Here is a 14,303-nt window from a genome sequence, read left to right on the forward strand (position 1 = left end):
TGCAGTCAACCTTCATTCATCCTTTATTGAAAAGGCGGGGAGGGGCTATCAAGTCCTTTGCTGAATTTTAGTGAGAATTAATTCAGATACATACCAAATGCCTCACACATGCGTGGCTTGAGCTAAGTGTTATACACAGCTATTATTTTTAATTATATTACACATAAACTCCCTGAGGCCGGTGACAGTGCTTTGCAATAATAACTAATCAACAACAGTCAATGCAGTAAGTGAAGAGTAGAATTCCAGCATACTAAAGGGTTAGGATCTAGGGATGAGAGCCCCAACCACCTCTATCAGAAACAGAGCTGCTGGGCCAGGTGTAGTGGCTCCCACCTGTAATCCCAGCACTTTGGGAGGCCGAGGCAGGCGGATCACTTGAGGTTAGGAGTTTGAGACCAGCCTGGGAGACATGGTGAAACCCTATCTCTACTAAAAATACAAAAATTAGCTGGGTGTGGTGGTGTGTGCCTGTACTCCCAGCTACTCGGGAGGCTGAGGCAGGAAAATTGCTTGAACCCAGGAGGCAGAGGTTGCAGTGAGCCGAGATCACGCCATTGTACTCCAGCCTGGGTGACAGAGTGAGACTGCCTCAAAAAAAAAAAAAAAAAAAAAAAAAGAGAGCTGCTAATTTAGAAGCAAATAACAGGAATGCTGGGTTCTGAGGCCAGCCCTAAGACAGCCAGAAACGCTGAGAAACTTCCACAAGCAACAATTCCTTACATTCAGCGCAGTGTAGCACTTCAAAAGAAGTCCAGAAAGTTTCAGTTCCAGATGAGAACAATGAGGTGGTGAGGGTGAGGGGCTGATCTGCATACTATTGCTGACTTTGTCTGCACCCCCTAACCCCAATGATGAGAAAAGGGAGCGCAAAACATCCCTCAGAGCCAAGGAGGCAACTGCACGCCGGTGATCACTGAGTGTTGTGAAGTGGGCAACAGAAGCCCCTGTTCGGACCTCAGGAGTCCTAACTTTTCCTTGTCGCTCTTTTCTCTGAACCACATGCTGTTTCCTGGGCTGAGAAAGGGCATGCCATGTTAGAGCAGAACTGAAAATAGACACAGCCACAGAAGGAACATCAGCAGGCAGATCATCGAGTCCGCTGAGATTTTGGCATTTTGGTCCTTGTCTGTCCAAGATATTTTTGGAAATAATATGGGGTGCTCCCGAAGGTCATGGGGGAGGGGGCAGGACCCACTTAGGTGAAAAGCCATGGGGCCCAGATAAGCCCCTGTGGCCAGTCAGCAGCTCCCTTCCAGGGTCCAGTTTCGGGCATTGATAAAGAGCTGGAGCCAGGGGGAGGTGGTCAGAGTATCAAATGGAGGGGGTCGCCATGCCCACTGCCAAGGCCTAACGGCCCGCTCAGGGTGAGGCATGACAGCCAGGTGGCGGCCATCACAGGAGCAGATGCCAGCCACGCCCCCTGGGGACCCATTGGGATTCAGAGGGTACTGCTCTGTGGGGTTCCCGTCATCATCGGCCCAGTGCAGTGGAGACAAGCCCCTGGCCTCAATCTGAGCTTGGAGTTCCGGAGAAGAAAATGCTACGTAACCTGGGATGGAAGGAGGAGGGAAGTGAGAGCCAAGGTCCTTCATGCCCACCCTTGCCCCCAACCCTCGGGCCCTCCCCTGCCCCCAACCCTCGTGCCCTCCCCCAGCCTTCCTTGGGCCTGACCTTCCCCGTGCGCACTCCACACGGGCAGCACGGCGCCCTCCATCCCTCGCAGCATCAGGGCTGGCCCAGGCCCCACACGCACGCTGGCCCAGCGAGACTCGTAGCGCCCAGACAGGTTGTGGCATAGCAGAAGGCCTGGCCGGGCTGGCTGGGAGTCAGGGCCCATCTCTGCAGCATCCTCATTGGGGTCGCCTCCCACCCAGCCGAGCAGAGCCAGCAGTTGACAGCCATTACACACGCCCAGGCTGAAGGTGTCTGGCCGCTTCCGGAAGCGCCTCAGCTCAGCCCCAGCCCTGGGATGAAAGGTCACAGCAGCTGCCCACCCTAGCAGGGAATAGGGAAGTCAGGGTGAGACATGGAGGACCTCAAAAAAGGGAATTGGGAATGAAGGGGCATAACTGCTCTGTTTCTTTTCTTTTTTGTTTCTTCCTTTTCCCTCCCTCCCTCCTTCCTTCCTTTCCTTCTTTCTTTTTTTTTTTTTCTTTTTTGAGATGGAATCTCATTCTGTCACCCGGGCTGGAGTACAGTGGCATGATCTTGGCTCACTACAACCTCTGCCTCCTGGGTTCAAGCGATTCTCCTGCCTCAGCCTCCCAAGTAGCTGGGATTACAGGCGCCCGCCAGCACGCCTGGCTAATTTTTGTATTTTTGCATGCCTGTAATCCCAGCTACTTGGGAGGATGAGGCAGGAAAATCGCTTGAACCCAGGAGGTGGAGGTTGCGGTGAGCCGAGATCGCGCCATTGCACTCCAGCCTGGGCAACAAGGGTGAAACTCCGTCTCAAAAAATATATATTTTAATAATATATAAATAATATATATTTTAATAATATATAAATAATATATATTTTAACAATATATAAATAATATATATTTTAATAATATATAAATAATATATATTTTAACAATATATAAATAATATATATTTTAATAATATATAAATAATATATATAATGTTTTAGTAATATATATGTTAATTATATATGTGTATATATATACTTTTTTTCAATGAAAAAATTAAAAATTTACTACCAGCCTTCTGTTGGCATGTGGCCCAGACGAATGGGCCCACTCTCTCCTAGCTCAGTGGAGTGAGAGGCCAATCCCCAGCCCAGGAAGATGGGGCTAAAGGCACCTCTTCAGGAATGTGGGGGAAGGGAGTGGGCAGAAGCCTGCACACTGACCTTTGGCAGAGCCCAGAGCATCTGCATAGCTGAAGCCGCCCACGAAGGCCACGCCACGGAAAGTGTCCAGCCCAATTGCCCCAGAGCAGAGGTCCTGCATGGTCACGTCCCATACCTGCGAAGGTGGGGAGGGGGAGTGTGGGTGGGAGGACACGCAGCTGAGGCTGGACAATCACCCCCAGCTGCCCCCTACCCTGCTCACCTCAAACCCAGCCAAGTGGAAGGCATCGGCCATCTCCCGGTCTCCATTACTGCCCTCCTCTCGCAAGATGGCGACTCGGGGGCTGGGACCACCTTGGGGGAGAATAAGTGTCTTTGGGCCAGAAAGTTACTTCCCCACCCCAACTCCCCAGACACCTTTCCGAGGGCAGGCCCAGGCATCCAGGCTCAGTGCCCCCAGGACGCACACACTCCCTCACCAGGCTCACGGGGCACGGAGGCTTTGGGAAAGGTGGGGGGCAGGCAATAGCTGGGCCCCATCCGCTCCCTCAGGCCCCGTTCCTCCTCTGCCACACAGCGAGGCTCTGCCTGTAGCCGGTCCAGCTGGAAACTCGTCTCCTCCCAGAGGGCTCGCAGCTCCCCAACAGGCTCCTCCAGAACCACAGCCCTGTTCACTGACACACGGACCTAGGAAGAGGAACAAATCTCCCACGGGCTAGGAGAAAGGATGGCCCCCTCCACAGTGGGAGAGGGATGGACCGCGGCCACCCCACTCTGACTGCCCACTGCACACCGCTCTCTCCCTCACTTCCTCACCATGGCGTGGGGCCCAGCCTCGCCTGTGTGGCCCAGCTCCAGGCAATGGAGGCCAGCGTCCCGGTAACGCTTCAGCACCTGGGCCAGGTCTGGCTCCTGCACCTCCAACACGAGGCCTGGCTCCTCAGCGAACAGCACAGACAGGACTGGGAGAGCAATGTGGGGAGTCAGGGGGGTGCAAGAAGGGCCAAGGGAGTTGGGGCGGGATCAGGGAAATGCAGGAAGGGCCAGGGCGAGGGTCAGAGGGATGCAGCCAGAGAGTAGGGTAGGGATCAAGGAGGATGAGGGCTAGGACGGCAGGACTGAGGATGTTTCATCATGGACATCTCAGGGATGGGAAGTCTCAGAGGGGTGCAGTCAGGAACATGGCGGGTGTCAGCCAGTTCCATCCAGTTCAGCTGTCAGAGAGACAGCACAGAAAAGCTAGTCAGGGAAGACTCAGGGAAAGGGGACCGGACGGCACTCCACTCTTTAATATATTGGAAATGGGGTCTGCAGGGTGGAGAAGGCAGCCCAGGCCCGAGACTAGACCCCAGGTTCCTTACCATCAACCCCGGGGACAGGCACATCCACCTGTAGCCCGCAATTTCCAGCAAAGGCCATCTCCAGCAGGCATGTGACGAGGCCTCCGTCACTGACATCATGGCCTGAGCAGAGGAGGCGGTCTGGAGGAAGGAGAAGAAAGCTCAGCAACCTCGGGGCCCAAACCTGACAGCCCCACCCCACCTTCCGGAGTCAGTCCATCAAGAGTGTGTGTCAGAATGTCAGGGGATCTGGGGTGCATCGTCCATTGGAGTCCCTTTTGCCCCACTGCTCAGCTGGTGAATGCCTGCTGCACGCCTGGCACCCCGTGCGCCATCTCCCCAGGGGTCTTCACTCACCTTTCAGCAGCCCCTGAGTGATGCTGAAGGCCCGCACCAAGTTCTCAGGAAGGTCCAGGTCTGGAGGGTGCTCCCCGAGCTGGGAGAAGCACTGGGCCAGAGCTGTGCCCCCGAGCCGGTGCTGCCCAGGGCTCAGAGGCACATAGAGCAGATGGCCTGGGGAGACGGGGAGGGGTGAGGGGAGGGGAACAGCTCAGGAGGACCCATCCCTGAGGGGCTCACAGCACTGCTATTCCCAGCATGTGGTGAGACACCTAGACAATCAGTCCCAGAAAACACCACAGCCCAGTGTTGAGATGGGGGCCCAGCACTCACAAAGCAGGAGCCAAGCAAAGATCACACAAGCAAAGATCACAAAGGATGGGGCCATGTCCATACCTCTCCCTTCAGGATGCTTGAGGTCTGGGGTCACGGTGGCTGTGATGTCTGGGCAGACGGCATAGGCTGAGATGACCAGTGACCCTGTAGAGCAAGGAGGAGTCCAAAGGAATGAGTTGCCAACCCAGCTCCATAGTTCCTCCTCCCCTCCCCGGGGCTCCCACGCCTCACCAGGAGCCCGCACGGTCTCAGTGCCAACCCGAGCAGCCATGCTGAGGGAATCCTTGCCACCGTCCACTGCCACACCCAGGGCTGCCATCACTGCCACCATAGCCTCACAGGCATCCGCCAAAGCTGCGCCCTCCCCTGGGAGCTTGGCTGCCCACATCCAGTTCCCGCTACACTTCACATCCTGGGGGTGGCAGAGGCACAGCATTAGAGGGGAAGAGAAATGTGGAGAGGCCAGGGGTGCAGGCGGACTGGGAGGTTGCAACATGAAATGAAGGGCTACAGATGGATGTGGAAGGGTCCTGAAGCCCGGGGGCTCCAGGATAGAAGCTGTGGGAGAACTCACCCGGAGGTCAGTGACCAGAGCAAACACGAGGTTGGTGAGGGCTTCGGCCACGGCCAACCGGGCGGCGACTTTTGGGTCCAGCAGGCTCTTGACTGGCTGTTCTCCCAAGGCTGTGGCAGCCCCTATGAGCTCCTCATGGCTCAGTGCCACAACCGCTACATCTGCCAGAGGAGTCTGCAGGGGCCCCACGCACTGCTGCTGGGCCACCAGGCCGCCCACGGAGCGGTCCACCTGTGGAACCAGGTGGGGTTAGCAAGAGAGCAAGGGACAGGGACAGCCTGAGCTCCCGCACATGCCCCCAAGGCACCCAGGGCAGTGGGAGGCCTGTCTTTCCCCCAACGCAGACAACAGCTCTACTTAGAAGGTGGGTAGCAGGGAGACCAGGCCATCAGGGTGGCTGCCCTGCCCCTGCTGCTTCCTGCAGGGCCAGGCAAAAACCCCCACAGCAGTTTCTAAGGGTGGGAAGGCAGAGGAGGCTGAGCGGAGGAAGGAGGCAGTGGGCGGAGGAAGGAGGCAGGGGGCAGAGGAAGGGTGCAGGGAGGACCTTATTGGTGAGGTAGCGCTTGCTGGCCACGGCGGGCAGCCTCAGAACCCTCTCCAGAGCCTGGTGCACGCTCAGCCCTGGGGGCAAGGCCAGAGGCTGCAGCATGGGGGGCTTCCTCTGCAGGAAGAACTCCTGCAACACAGACAGCGACAGGCAGTGTGAACACCTGGGGTGGGCTGGGCACACAGGCGACAAAATGCACGTAGGGTAAAGGGTGGTGTGGAGAGGACCACAGGAAAAACCCATCCCCTCAACCCCACATACCTTCCGAGGCATCTTGCCCAGCACCCATTCGAGCTCCAGGTCCACAGGGGTTGGCGGGGGTGTCGGGGGGGCATCCCCCTGGCCATTTCTTCTGACAGGACACTCCCGATCGTCCACCAGCACTATCTATAGACCACAGGGACCCCACCCAGAGGGGATGAGACTATGAACACCAGCAAGGAATGTTCCTAGAAATCAGGGCACAAATGTGCTTTCCACTCCTTGTTTGGTTTCCATATTGAGTCCCTGCCCCTCCTTGGATCCTACATTCCCCACAGCTTGTTTGCCACTACCTCCCATCTTCCTCTCGTCTCTCTCCCTTGACAGCTCTCCCTCTAGCCCATACCCAGGTGGCTCATGTCTGCCCCAGTGTCTGCTCCCAACTCCCTGGGCCAACTCACTCTCCGGTCTCCAGTGATGGTGCCCACGAAGCAAGCCGGGCAACGTTCACGGGCACTGACATGAGTCAGGAAGTCCCGGTCGGGGGACCTCAGCAGAAGAGCATTTGATTCCTGGTACTCAGCCCCCCAGATTTCCAGGGCATTCAGGGTTGGGTCCCCAAGCTGCACAGCCACGGCGGGGAGGAAAGAGAAGGGCCAGTGGGCACTCCCACGTCTCATGTTGTTGTAAGAGAGATGGGTGGAAGCGGGCTGGGGCTGGCAGGGGTGGGAAAATGCCACACTTCAGGGGACGAGACCCACCTGGAAGCGGCTGGTGTAAATGATGGCTCCAGCTGGGTCACTCAGCTCTTTTAGGACATTGCCTGGTGAGAGGGTTGCAAGGAGAAGCAGTGACCTAGTGGTGGTCAGGCAACAAAGGGCAGTCCCTGGCCTCCAAAGGAGCCTGTAATTTGGTGTGTTCCTGTGTCAACCGCTGCCGCACCCTCACCACCAATCATCCCACGGCAGCAGGCTTCCACCCTTCCAACCCTGAACCTGTCTAGAATGTACAGAGCATGGAGAATGGGACCCAGAGCTGGGTGGTTGGTTGGAGATTCCTGATACCTCTCCCTAAACCAAACCTGGCAGGATACCAGGCAGGCCCAGTCTCTTGTTTCAACTCCTTTCCTCACCATTGCCACCAGCGCCCTGATCATGAAGGCTGCAGATGGGGTTTCCCTTGGGGGCCTCCACACAAGCCCTGATCACACGGTTCATCTTCTGTTCCATCTCCGGGTCTCCTCGCTGCACAGCCCCAAAGTCCAGGTCACTGGTGTTATCTCCCTGCACCTGGGGGCATATATGGCATAGCTCAGCTCAACGAGGCTGGAAGCACCTGTACGCTCCCCTATGCCTGGGGCCCGGTTATATCAAGGATTCTGCACCTTTAGCAATTCCCACTCACCTGCACAGATGAAGCAGCTCCACCTCCAACTCCAATCCTGTAGATGGGACCTCCAACCTTTACAACTTCCATGCCTGTAAGAAGGGAAGGCAGAATCAGAACACTGGGGAAGCCATGAGAAGAGGCCTCGAAAGCAAGGCAGCGTGAACACAGAGGAAGCTGATGTTAGGGAGAAGCCTGACCACCTTTTTTTTTTTTGAGATGGAGTCTCGCTCTGTTGCCCAGGCTGAAGTACAGTGGCGTGATCTCAGCTCACTGCAACCTCCGCCTCCTGGGTTCAAGTGATTCTCCTGCCTCAGCCTCCTGAGTAGCTGGGACTACAGGCGCCCGCTATCGTGCCCGGCTAATTTTTGTATTTTTTCAGTAGAGACAGGGTTTCACCATCTTGGCCAGGCTGGTCTCAAACTCCTGACCTCAGGTGATCCACCCACCTCGGCCTCCCAAAGTGTTGGGATTACAGTCGTGAGCCACCCTGCCTAGCCCAGAAGCCTTACCACTTGACTGGGTTGATAGGAGAGTAAACTGGTATCAACTACGGAGGACGATTTGGCAATAACAACCAAAATGACAAATGCACACAGTCTCTGATTGGGTAAATACACTTTGAGGAAGTCATCCCGCTGATTTATTTGCACAGGTATAAAATCACCTACTTACAAGATTAAACACTACAGTAACGTTGGTATTAGCAAGTACATGAAATAATCTAAAGGCTGACAACAGAGACCTCATTAAGTAAACTATGGTAAGTCTATACAATGAAAGACTAAGCCACCAAAAAAAGAGAATATAGGAATGTAATGAAGTAATATGATTTCATCAATATGAAATTATTTCCAAGATATACTGCTAAGCGAAAAATGAAAAAGGCAAAAATATCTATGTCTATTTACAGTAGCATCAAAAAGAATAAAAATAATTAGGAATAAATTTAACAATAGAAGTAAGGCTTATACACTAAAAACTTTTCTTTTTTTTGAGATGTTGCCCAGGCTGGAGTGCAGTAATGCAATCTTGGCTCACTGCAACCTCTGGATGCGGAAGGGTCCTGAAGCCTGGGGGCTCCAGGGTAGAAACTGTGGGAGAACTCACCCACACTCCCAGCACTTTGGGAGACTGAGGCGGGCGGATCGCTTGAGCTCAGGAATTCGAGACCAGCCTGGCTAACACAGTGAAATCCAATCTTTACAAAAAATGCAAAAATTAGCCAGGCATGGTGGCGGGAGCTTGTAGTCTCAGCTACTCAGGAGGCTAAGGTGGGAGGATCGCCTGAGCCCGGAAGACGGAGGTTGCAGTGAGCTGAGATCGCACCACTGCACTCCAGCCTGGGTGACAGAGCGAGATCCCATCTCAAAAAAGAAAAAATAAATAGGAAAGGATCTGAATAGATGTTTCTCTAAGGAAGATATACACATAGCTAACTAGCATACGAAAACATGCTCGGCCAGGTATGGTGGCTCACGCCTGTAATCCTAGCACTTTGGGAGGCTGAGGCGGGTGGATTACCTGAGCTCAGGAGTTCGAGACCAGCCTGGGCAACACGGTGAAACCCCATCTCTACTAAAATACAAAAGAAATTAGCTGGGTGTGGTGGCACGTGCCTGTAATCCCAGCTATTTGGGAGGCTGAGGCAGGGGAATTGCTTGAACCCAGGAGGTGGAGGTTGCAGTGAGCTGAGATTGTGCCATTGCACTCCAGCCTGAGTAACAGAGCAAGACTCTGTCTCTACAAAAAAAAAAAAGAAAGAAAGAAAACATGCTCAACATCATTAGTCATTAGAGAAAAACAAACCAAATCCACAATGAAATACTGCTTCATACCCACTATTATGCCTTACAATCAAAAGGACAGATATTAACAAGTGTTGTCAAGCATGTGGAGAAACTGGAACCCTCACACACTGCTAGAGAGAATGTAAAATGGTACAGCTGCTTTGGAAAACAGTTTGGCAATTTTTTGAAAAGCTGAACATAGTTACCACATGACCCAGCAATTCCACCCCTAGTTATATACCTGGGAGAAATGATAACATATGTTCATACAAAAACTTGTACATAGGCCAGGCGCGGTGGCTCACGCCTGTAATCCCAGCACTTTGGGAGGCCGAGGCGGGCGGATCACATCGGGAGATAGAGACCACCCTGGCTAACATGGCAAAACCCCGTCTCTGCTAAAAACACAAAAAATTAGCCGGGCGTGGTCGTGGGCACCTGTGGTCCCAGCTACTTGGGAGGCTGAGGCAGGAGAGTGGCGTGAACCCAGGAGGCGGGGCTTGCAGTGAGCCTAGATGGCGCCATTGCGCTCCAGCCTGGGCGACAGAGCGAGACTCCGTCTCAAAAAAACCAAACCAAAACAAAACAAAAAAACTTGTACATAAATGTTCATAGCAGCATTATGCATAATAGCTAAAAAGTTGAAACAACCCCAATGTCCACCAACTAAGGAATGGGTAAACAAAATGTGACATAGCTACATAATGGGATATTATTCAGCCATAAAAAGAAATAAAGTACTGATGCAACGGATAACCCCTGAAAACATTAAGCTAAGTGAAAGAAGGCAGACACAAAAGGCCGCATATTATATGATTCCATTATGGTCATGGGCTGACTAATGACATTTTGCTTAACAACAGACCACATATAGAAACAGTGATCCCTTAAGATTATAATTGTGCTGAAAAATTCCTATTGCCTAGTGGCATCGTGGCACGCTGGTGGGTGATGCTATTGTAAATAAACCTACTATACTGCCAGTCACACAAAAGTATACTGCAAACCATTATTGTATGTATACTACATAATACTTCATAATGACAATAAATGACTATTGCTGGTTTATGTATTTACCACACTTAAAAAAAAATTTTTTTTTTTTTGAGACAGAGTCTCACTCTGTCGTCCAGACTGGAGTGCAATGGTGCAAACTTGGCTCACTGCAACCTCCACCTCCCAGGTTCAAGTGATTCTCCTGCCTCAGCCTCCCGAGTAGCTGGGATTATAGGTGCGCGCCACCACACCCGGCTAATATTTGAATTTTTGGTAGAGAGGGGGTTTCACCATGTTGGCCAGGCTGGTCTTGAACTCCTGACCTCAGGTGATCTGCCCACCATGGCCTCCCAAAGTGCTGGGATTACAGGCGTGAGCCACCACACCCAGCCTACATTTATTTTTTATTTTTATTCTTTTTTGGAGACAGGGTCTCACTGTCACTCATGCTGGAGTGCAGTGGTATGATCATAGCTCACTACAGCCTTGAGCTCCTTGGCTCAAGCGATCTTCCCACCTAAGCCTCCTGGGTAGCTGGGACTACAGGTGTACACCACCATATCCAGCTAAGTTTTATTTCTTAATTTTTTTAGAGACAGGGGTCTGACTATATTCCCCAGACTGGTCTCAAACTCCTGGCCTCAAGTAATCCCCCTGCCTTGACCTCCCAAAGTGCTGGGATTACAGGCGTGAGCCACTGTGCCCAGCCAACTATACTTTTTACTGTTATTTTAGAATGTACTCATTCTACTTATATAAAGCAAGTGTATTCTGGCTGGGCACCATGGCTCACACCTGTAATCCCAGTGCTTTGGAAGGCTGAAGCAGGAGAACTGCTTGAGCCCAGGAGCTCAAGGCCACAGTGAGCTAGGACAGAACCACTGTTCTTCAGCCTGGGTGACAAAGTAACACCCTGTCTCTAAAAAGAGAAAAAAAATCTGAGTTGAGAAAGAAAATGCAGATTAAAAATAATAATAATTAACAAAAAAGAGAAAAAAAAGTTTACTTAAAAACGGTATGCCATGTTACATTGACAGTAGCTTCATATATCTCATATTTACCACGTCTTTTTTTTTTTTTGACAGTGGTGCGATCTCCACTTACTGCAACCTCCACCTCCCAGCTTTAAGTGGTTCTTGTGCCTCAGGAGGCTGGGACTATAGGCATGCACCATGACGCCTGGGTAATTTTTTTTTTTTTTTGAGATGGAGTCTCGATCTGTCGCCCAGGCTGGAGTGCAGTGGTGGGATCTCAGCTCACTGCAAGCTCCACCTCCTGGGTTCACGTCATTCTCCTGCCTCAGCCTCCCGAATAGCTGGGACTACAGGTGCCCGCCACCACACCTGGCTAATTTTTTAATTTTTTTAGTAGAGACGGGGTTTCACCGTGTTAGCCAGGATGGTCTCGATCTCCTGACCTCGTGATCCGCCCACCTCAGCCTCCCAAAGTGTTGGGATTACAGGCGTGAGCCATCGTGCCCGGCAGATGCCTGGCTAATTTTTGTATTTTTAGTAGCAACAGGGTTTCAGCATGTTGGTCAGGCTGGTCTTGAACTCCTGATCTCAGGTGATCCACCTGTCTCAGTCTCCCAAAGTGCTGAGATTACAGGTGCGAGCCACCCTGCCTGGCCCACCACGTCTTGATTGCATTATTTTCTCTTGTGCTTATTTTATTCTCATGCTGTTTTGTTCATCATGGCTCCTAAGTGTACAAAATTCCTGGATAATATTGCCCGTAAGAGGCTGTGTGGATTGTGTAGCAGGCTATGCCATCTAGGTTTGTGTATGTACAGTCTATGAAGTGGGCACAATAATGAAATTACCTAATAGCCACATTTCTCAGAATGAGTTGTCCATCATTATGTGACACATAACATAAGCCAACATATTAAAAACTAACCACTGAAGTGTTCCCTAAGTTCCCTCCCTGTAGCCATCCTGTGCTGGGGAGAAAGCTGGCTGGATCCAGAGAAAGGTGGCAGGCTCTTACCCGGCTCTGGGGCCTCCTTGCTTATGTGGTCAGCTTCCATGGACCCAATGCCCCCACTAAACATGATGGGCTTGATCCACTCACGCCGCTGGCTGTCTGGGAGCTGGAGGCCCAAGGAGCGGGCGAAGCCTGGAGTGTGAACATCAGAGGGACCTGTCACTCAGTTCCCCCAGTGCTCGCCCAATAGCACAGCCCCCGGGTCGCACACCCCACCCACAAGCCCCTCTGGGTGTTTGTCATCCCTCCACACCCCCAGCCTCACCAGCCAGCACTGGTTCCCCAAACTTGTTGCCATAGTCAGAAGCTCCATTACTGGCTTCAATGGCAACCTCCAGGGGCCGGGCAAAGTTCCCAGGATACTGGAAGCTTGGATCCTCCCAGGGCAGATTGTAACCTGGGAGGGAAGGAGAGAGAACTGGATGAACTGAATGAACTGTGAAGACAGGCCGGAGCAGCCTGCATCCTTCAGGAAGAGTCAAGGCCACCAAGGACCACCTGCATGGTTGCAATGTTCCACTTCAGGAAGTCCTGTTTTAGGAAGCCCTAGAGCCTGCAGTGAGGCACTGGTCTTCTTTCCACCACCCACACCAGCCTTCCCTCTGAATCTCGCAATCAGAGTTACACAGGCTTTCTGTTTTTTTTTTTTTTTTTGAGATGGAGTCTCGCTCTATCACCCAGGCTAGCGTGCAGTGGCGTGATCTTGGCTCACTGAAAGCTCTGCCTCCCGGGTTCATGCCATTCTCTCGCCTCAGCCTCCTGAGTAGCTGGGACTATAGGCGCCCGCCACCACGCCCGGCTAATTGTTTGTATTTTTAGTAGAGATGGGGTTTCACCGTGTTAGCCAGGATGGTTTCGATCCCCTGACCTTGTGATCCGCCCACCTCAGCCTCCCAAAGTGCTGGGATTACAGGTGTGAGCCACCACGCCCAGTCAAGTTTCTCAGGCTTTCTAAGAAACCAGATTTGAGGGGCAGGTGCTGATCATAAGACCAACCCAATATCATGCTTTCTGGCTGAATGAAGGCTAGTTTTTAAAGAAAATCGTGGACCTGCAAAATCAGTCTGGCCACCTCATCTCCCCAGGTCTACACTTATGACCATAGTTAGTGAAAGGCCAGCTATCCTAGAGCCCTTGCTCCTGAGAAAAGGCACACAGGATAACCCTATGGACCTAACAGATAGAAGTTTGCTGCCTGCCAGGACAAGGAATCTGGAAGGGAAGGTGGATAGAGAGGAAGGAGATGGAACCTGGAATATGCAGATTTCCAAAGCAATAGCCGGCAGTGCCAGCCACCACGTGGGCCCCGCGGCCTGTGCACTGGATATCTCGAATCCGGCCCCCTGTGCCAGTGGTTGCACCACTAAAGGGGCATACTCCTGCAAAGAGAAAGTGGGGAGAGGTCTGGGTGCCTCAGAGACAAACCCCCATCTCTGACCACCCCCACTGAAAATAAGGACAACCAATTTCCCTGATTATTTTCCCCAGGCCCACCCCAGGGGCCTGGGACCTTTGCCCTACCCTATTCTGTGATCTCACCTATTTCTCCAGGGAACCCAGCTCACCTGTGGGAAAGTTGTGAGTCTCTGCTGTGAAGACAACATGTCTCAGCCCTTGCTGTTGCTGGAAGCGGCTTGGCCGTGTGGGGTCCTCAGGCCGTAGGAATCGGACTTCCTTTCCCTGGATTGCACTGTGGACATATCCGTCATGGACCCTGCTTCCTTTCTGGGACCTACACTAACCCAACCAGGGCCTGGGGCCTCCCCTCCCCGGGTCCTGACGCCACCCCAGTCTAGGGCACAGCCCACCTGCTGTTATCACAGAATTTGAGGACGTTGTTGGGGTTCGAGGATTCCTGGGTGCTCATGATGGACTCAAACAGTGAGTGCACCAGCTTCTGCCCATCCACGTGGAGCTGGCCCTTGAAGAACCAGTGTCGGCTGTGCTCGCTGCAGGGGGCGATGCAGGGAGGGGAAGGCAGGTGGAAACGGGGTCATTTCTTAATGCCATG

General features: G+C 52.6%; 1 protein-coding gene across 4 annotated transcripts in view; it reads right to left on the bottom strand.

Annotated features, from left to right (window-relative positions):
* PFAS (phosphoribosylformylglycinamidine synthase) overlaps positions 1–14,303 on the bottom strand; it is a 22,046-nt gene continuing 7,743 nt past the window's right edge. For all 4 annotated transcript variants that reach the window (XM_016932440.4, XM_016932439.4, XM_054670483.2 and 1 more), the window contains 22 exons: positions 14,101–14,241; positions 13,858–13,982; positions 13,543–13,671; positions 12,558–12,689; positions 12,296–12,424; positions 7,539–7,612; positions 7,267–7,423; positions 6,896–6,957; positions 6,596–6,757; positions 6,195–6,320; positions 5,931–6,062; positions 5,387–5,617; positions 5,044–5,224; positions 4,873–4,956; positions 4,495–4,650; positions 4,159–4,278; positions 3,614–3,759; positions 3,277–3,484; positions 3,060–3,151; positions 2,858–2,972; positions 1,675–1,998; positions 1–1,552 (listed from right to left, as the gene is read on the bottom strand). In XM_016932440.4, coding sequence (XP_016787929.1) covers positions 1,242–1,552; positions 1,675–1,998; positions 2,858–2,972; positions 3,060–3,151; positions 3,277–3,484; positions 3,614–3,759; positions 4,159–4,278; positions 4,495–4,650; positions 4,873–4,956; positions 5,044–5,224; positions 5,387–5,617; positions 5,931–6,062; positions 6,195–6,320; positions 6,596–6,757; positions 6,896–6,957; positions 7,267–7,423; positions 7,539–7,612; positions 12,296–12,424; positions 12,558–12,689; positions 13,543–13,671; positions 13,858–13,982; positions 14,101–14,241 — 3,337 coding nt within the window. In that variant the 3' untranslated portion in view covers positions 1–1,241. The remainder of the gene's footprint in view (positions 1,553–1,674; positions 1,999–2,857; positions 2,973–3,059; positions 3,152–3,276; positions 3,485–3,613; positions 3,760–4,158; positions 4,279–4,494; positions 4,651–4,872; positions 4,957–5,043; positions 5,225–5,386; positions 5,618–5,930; positions 6,063–6,194; positions 6,321–6,595; positions 6,758–6,895; positions 6,958–7,266; positions 7,424–7,538; positions 7,613–12,295; positions 12,425–12,557; positions 12,690–13,542; positions 13,672–13,857; positions 13,983–14,100; positions 14,242–14,303) is intronic.

Source organism: Pan troglodytes, chromosome 19, assembly GCF_028858775.2.
Source record: "Pan troglodytes isolate AG18354 chromosome 19, NHGRI_mPanTro3-v2.0_pri, whole genome shotgun sequence".
In the NCBI taxonomy this organism is placed as follows: domain Eukaryota; kingdom Metazoa; phylum Chordata; class Mammalia; order Primates; family Hominidae; genus Pan; species Pan troglodytes.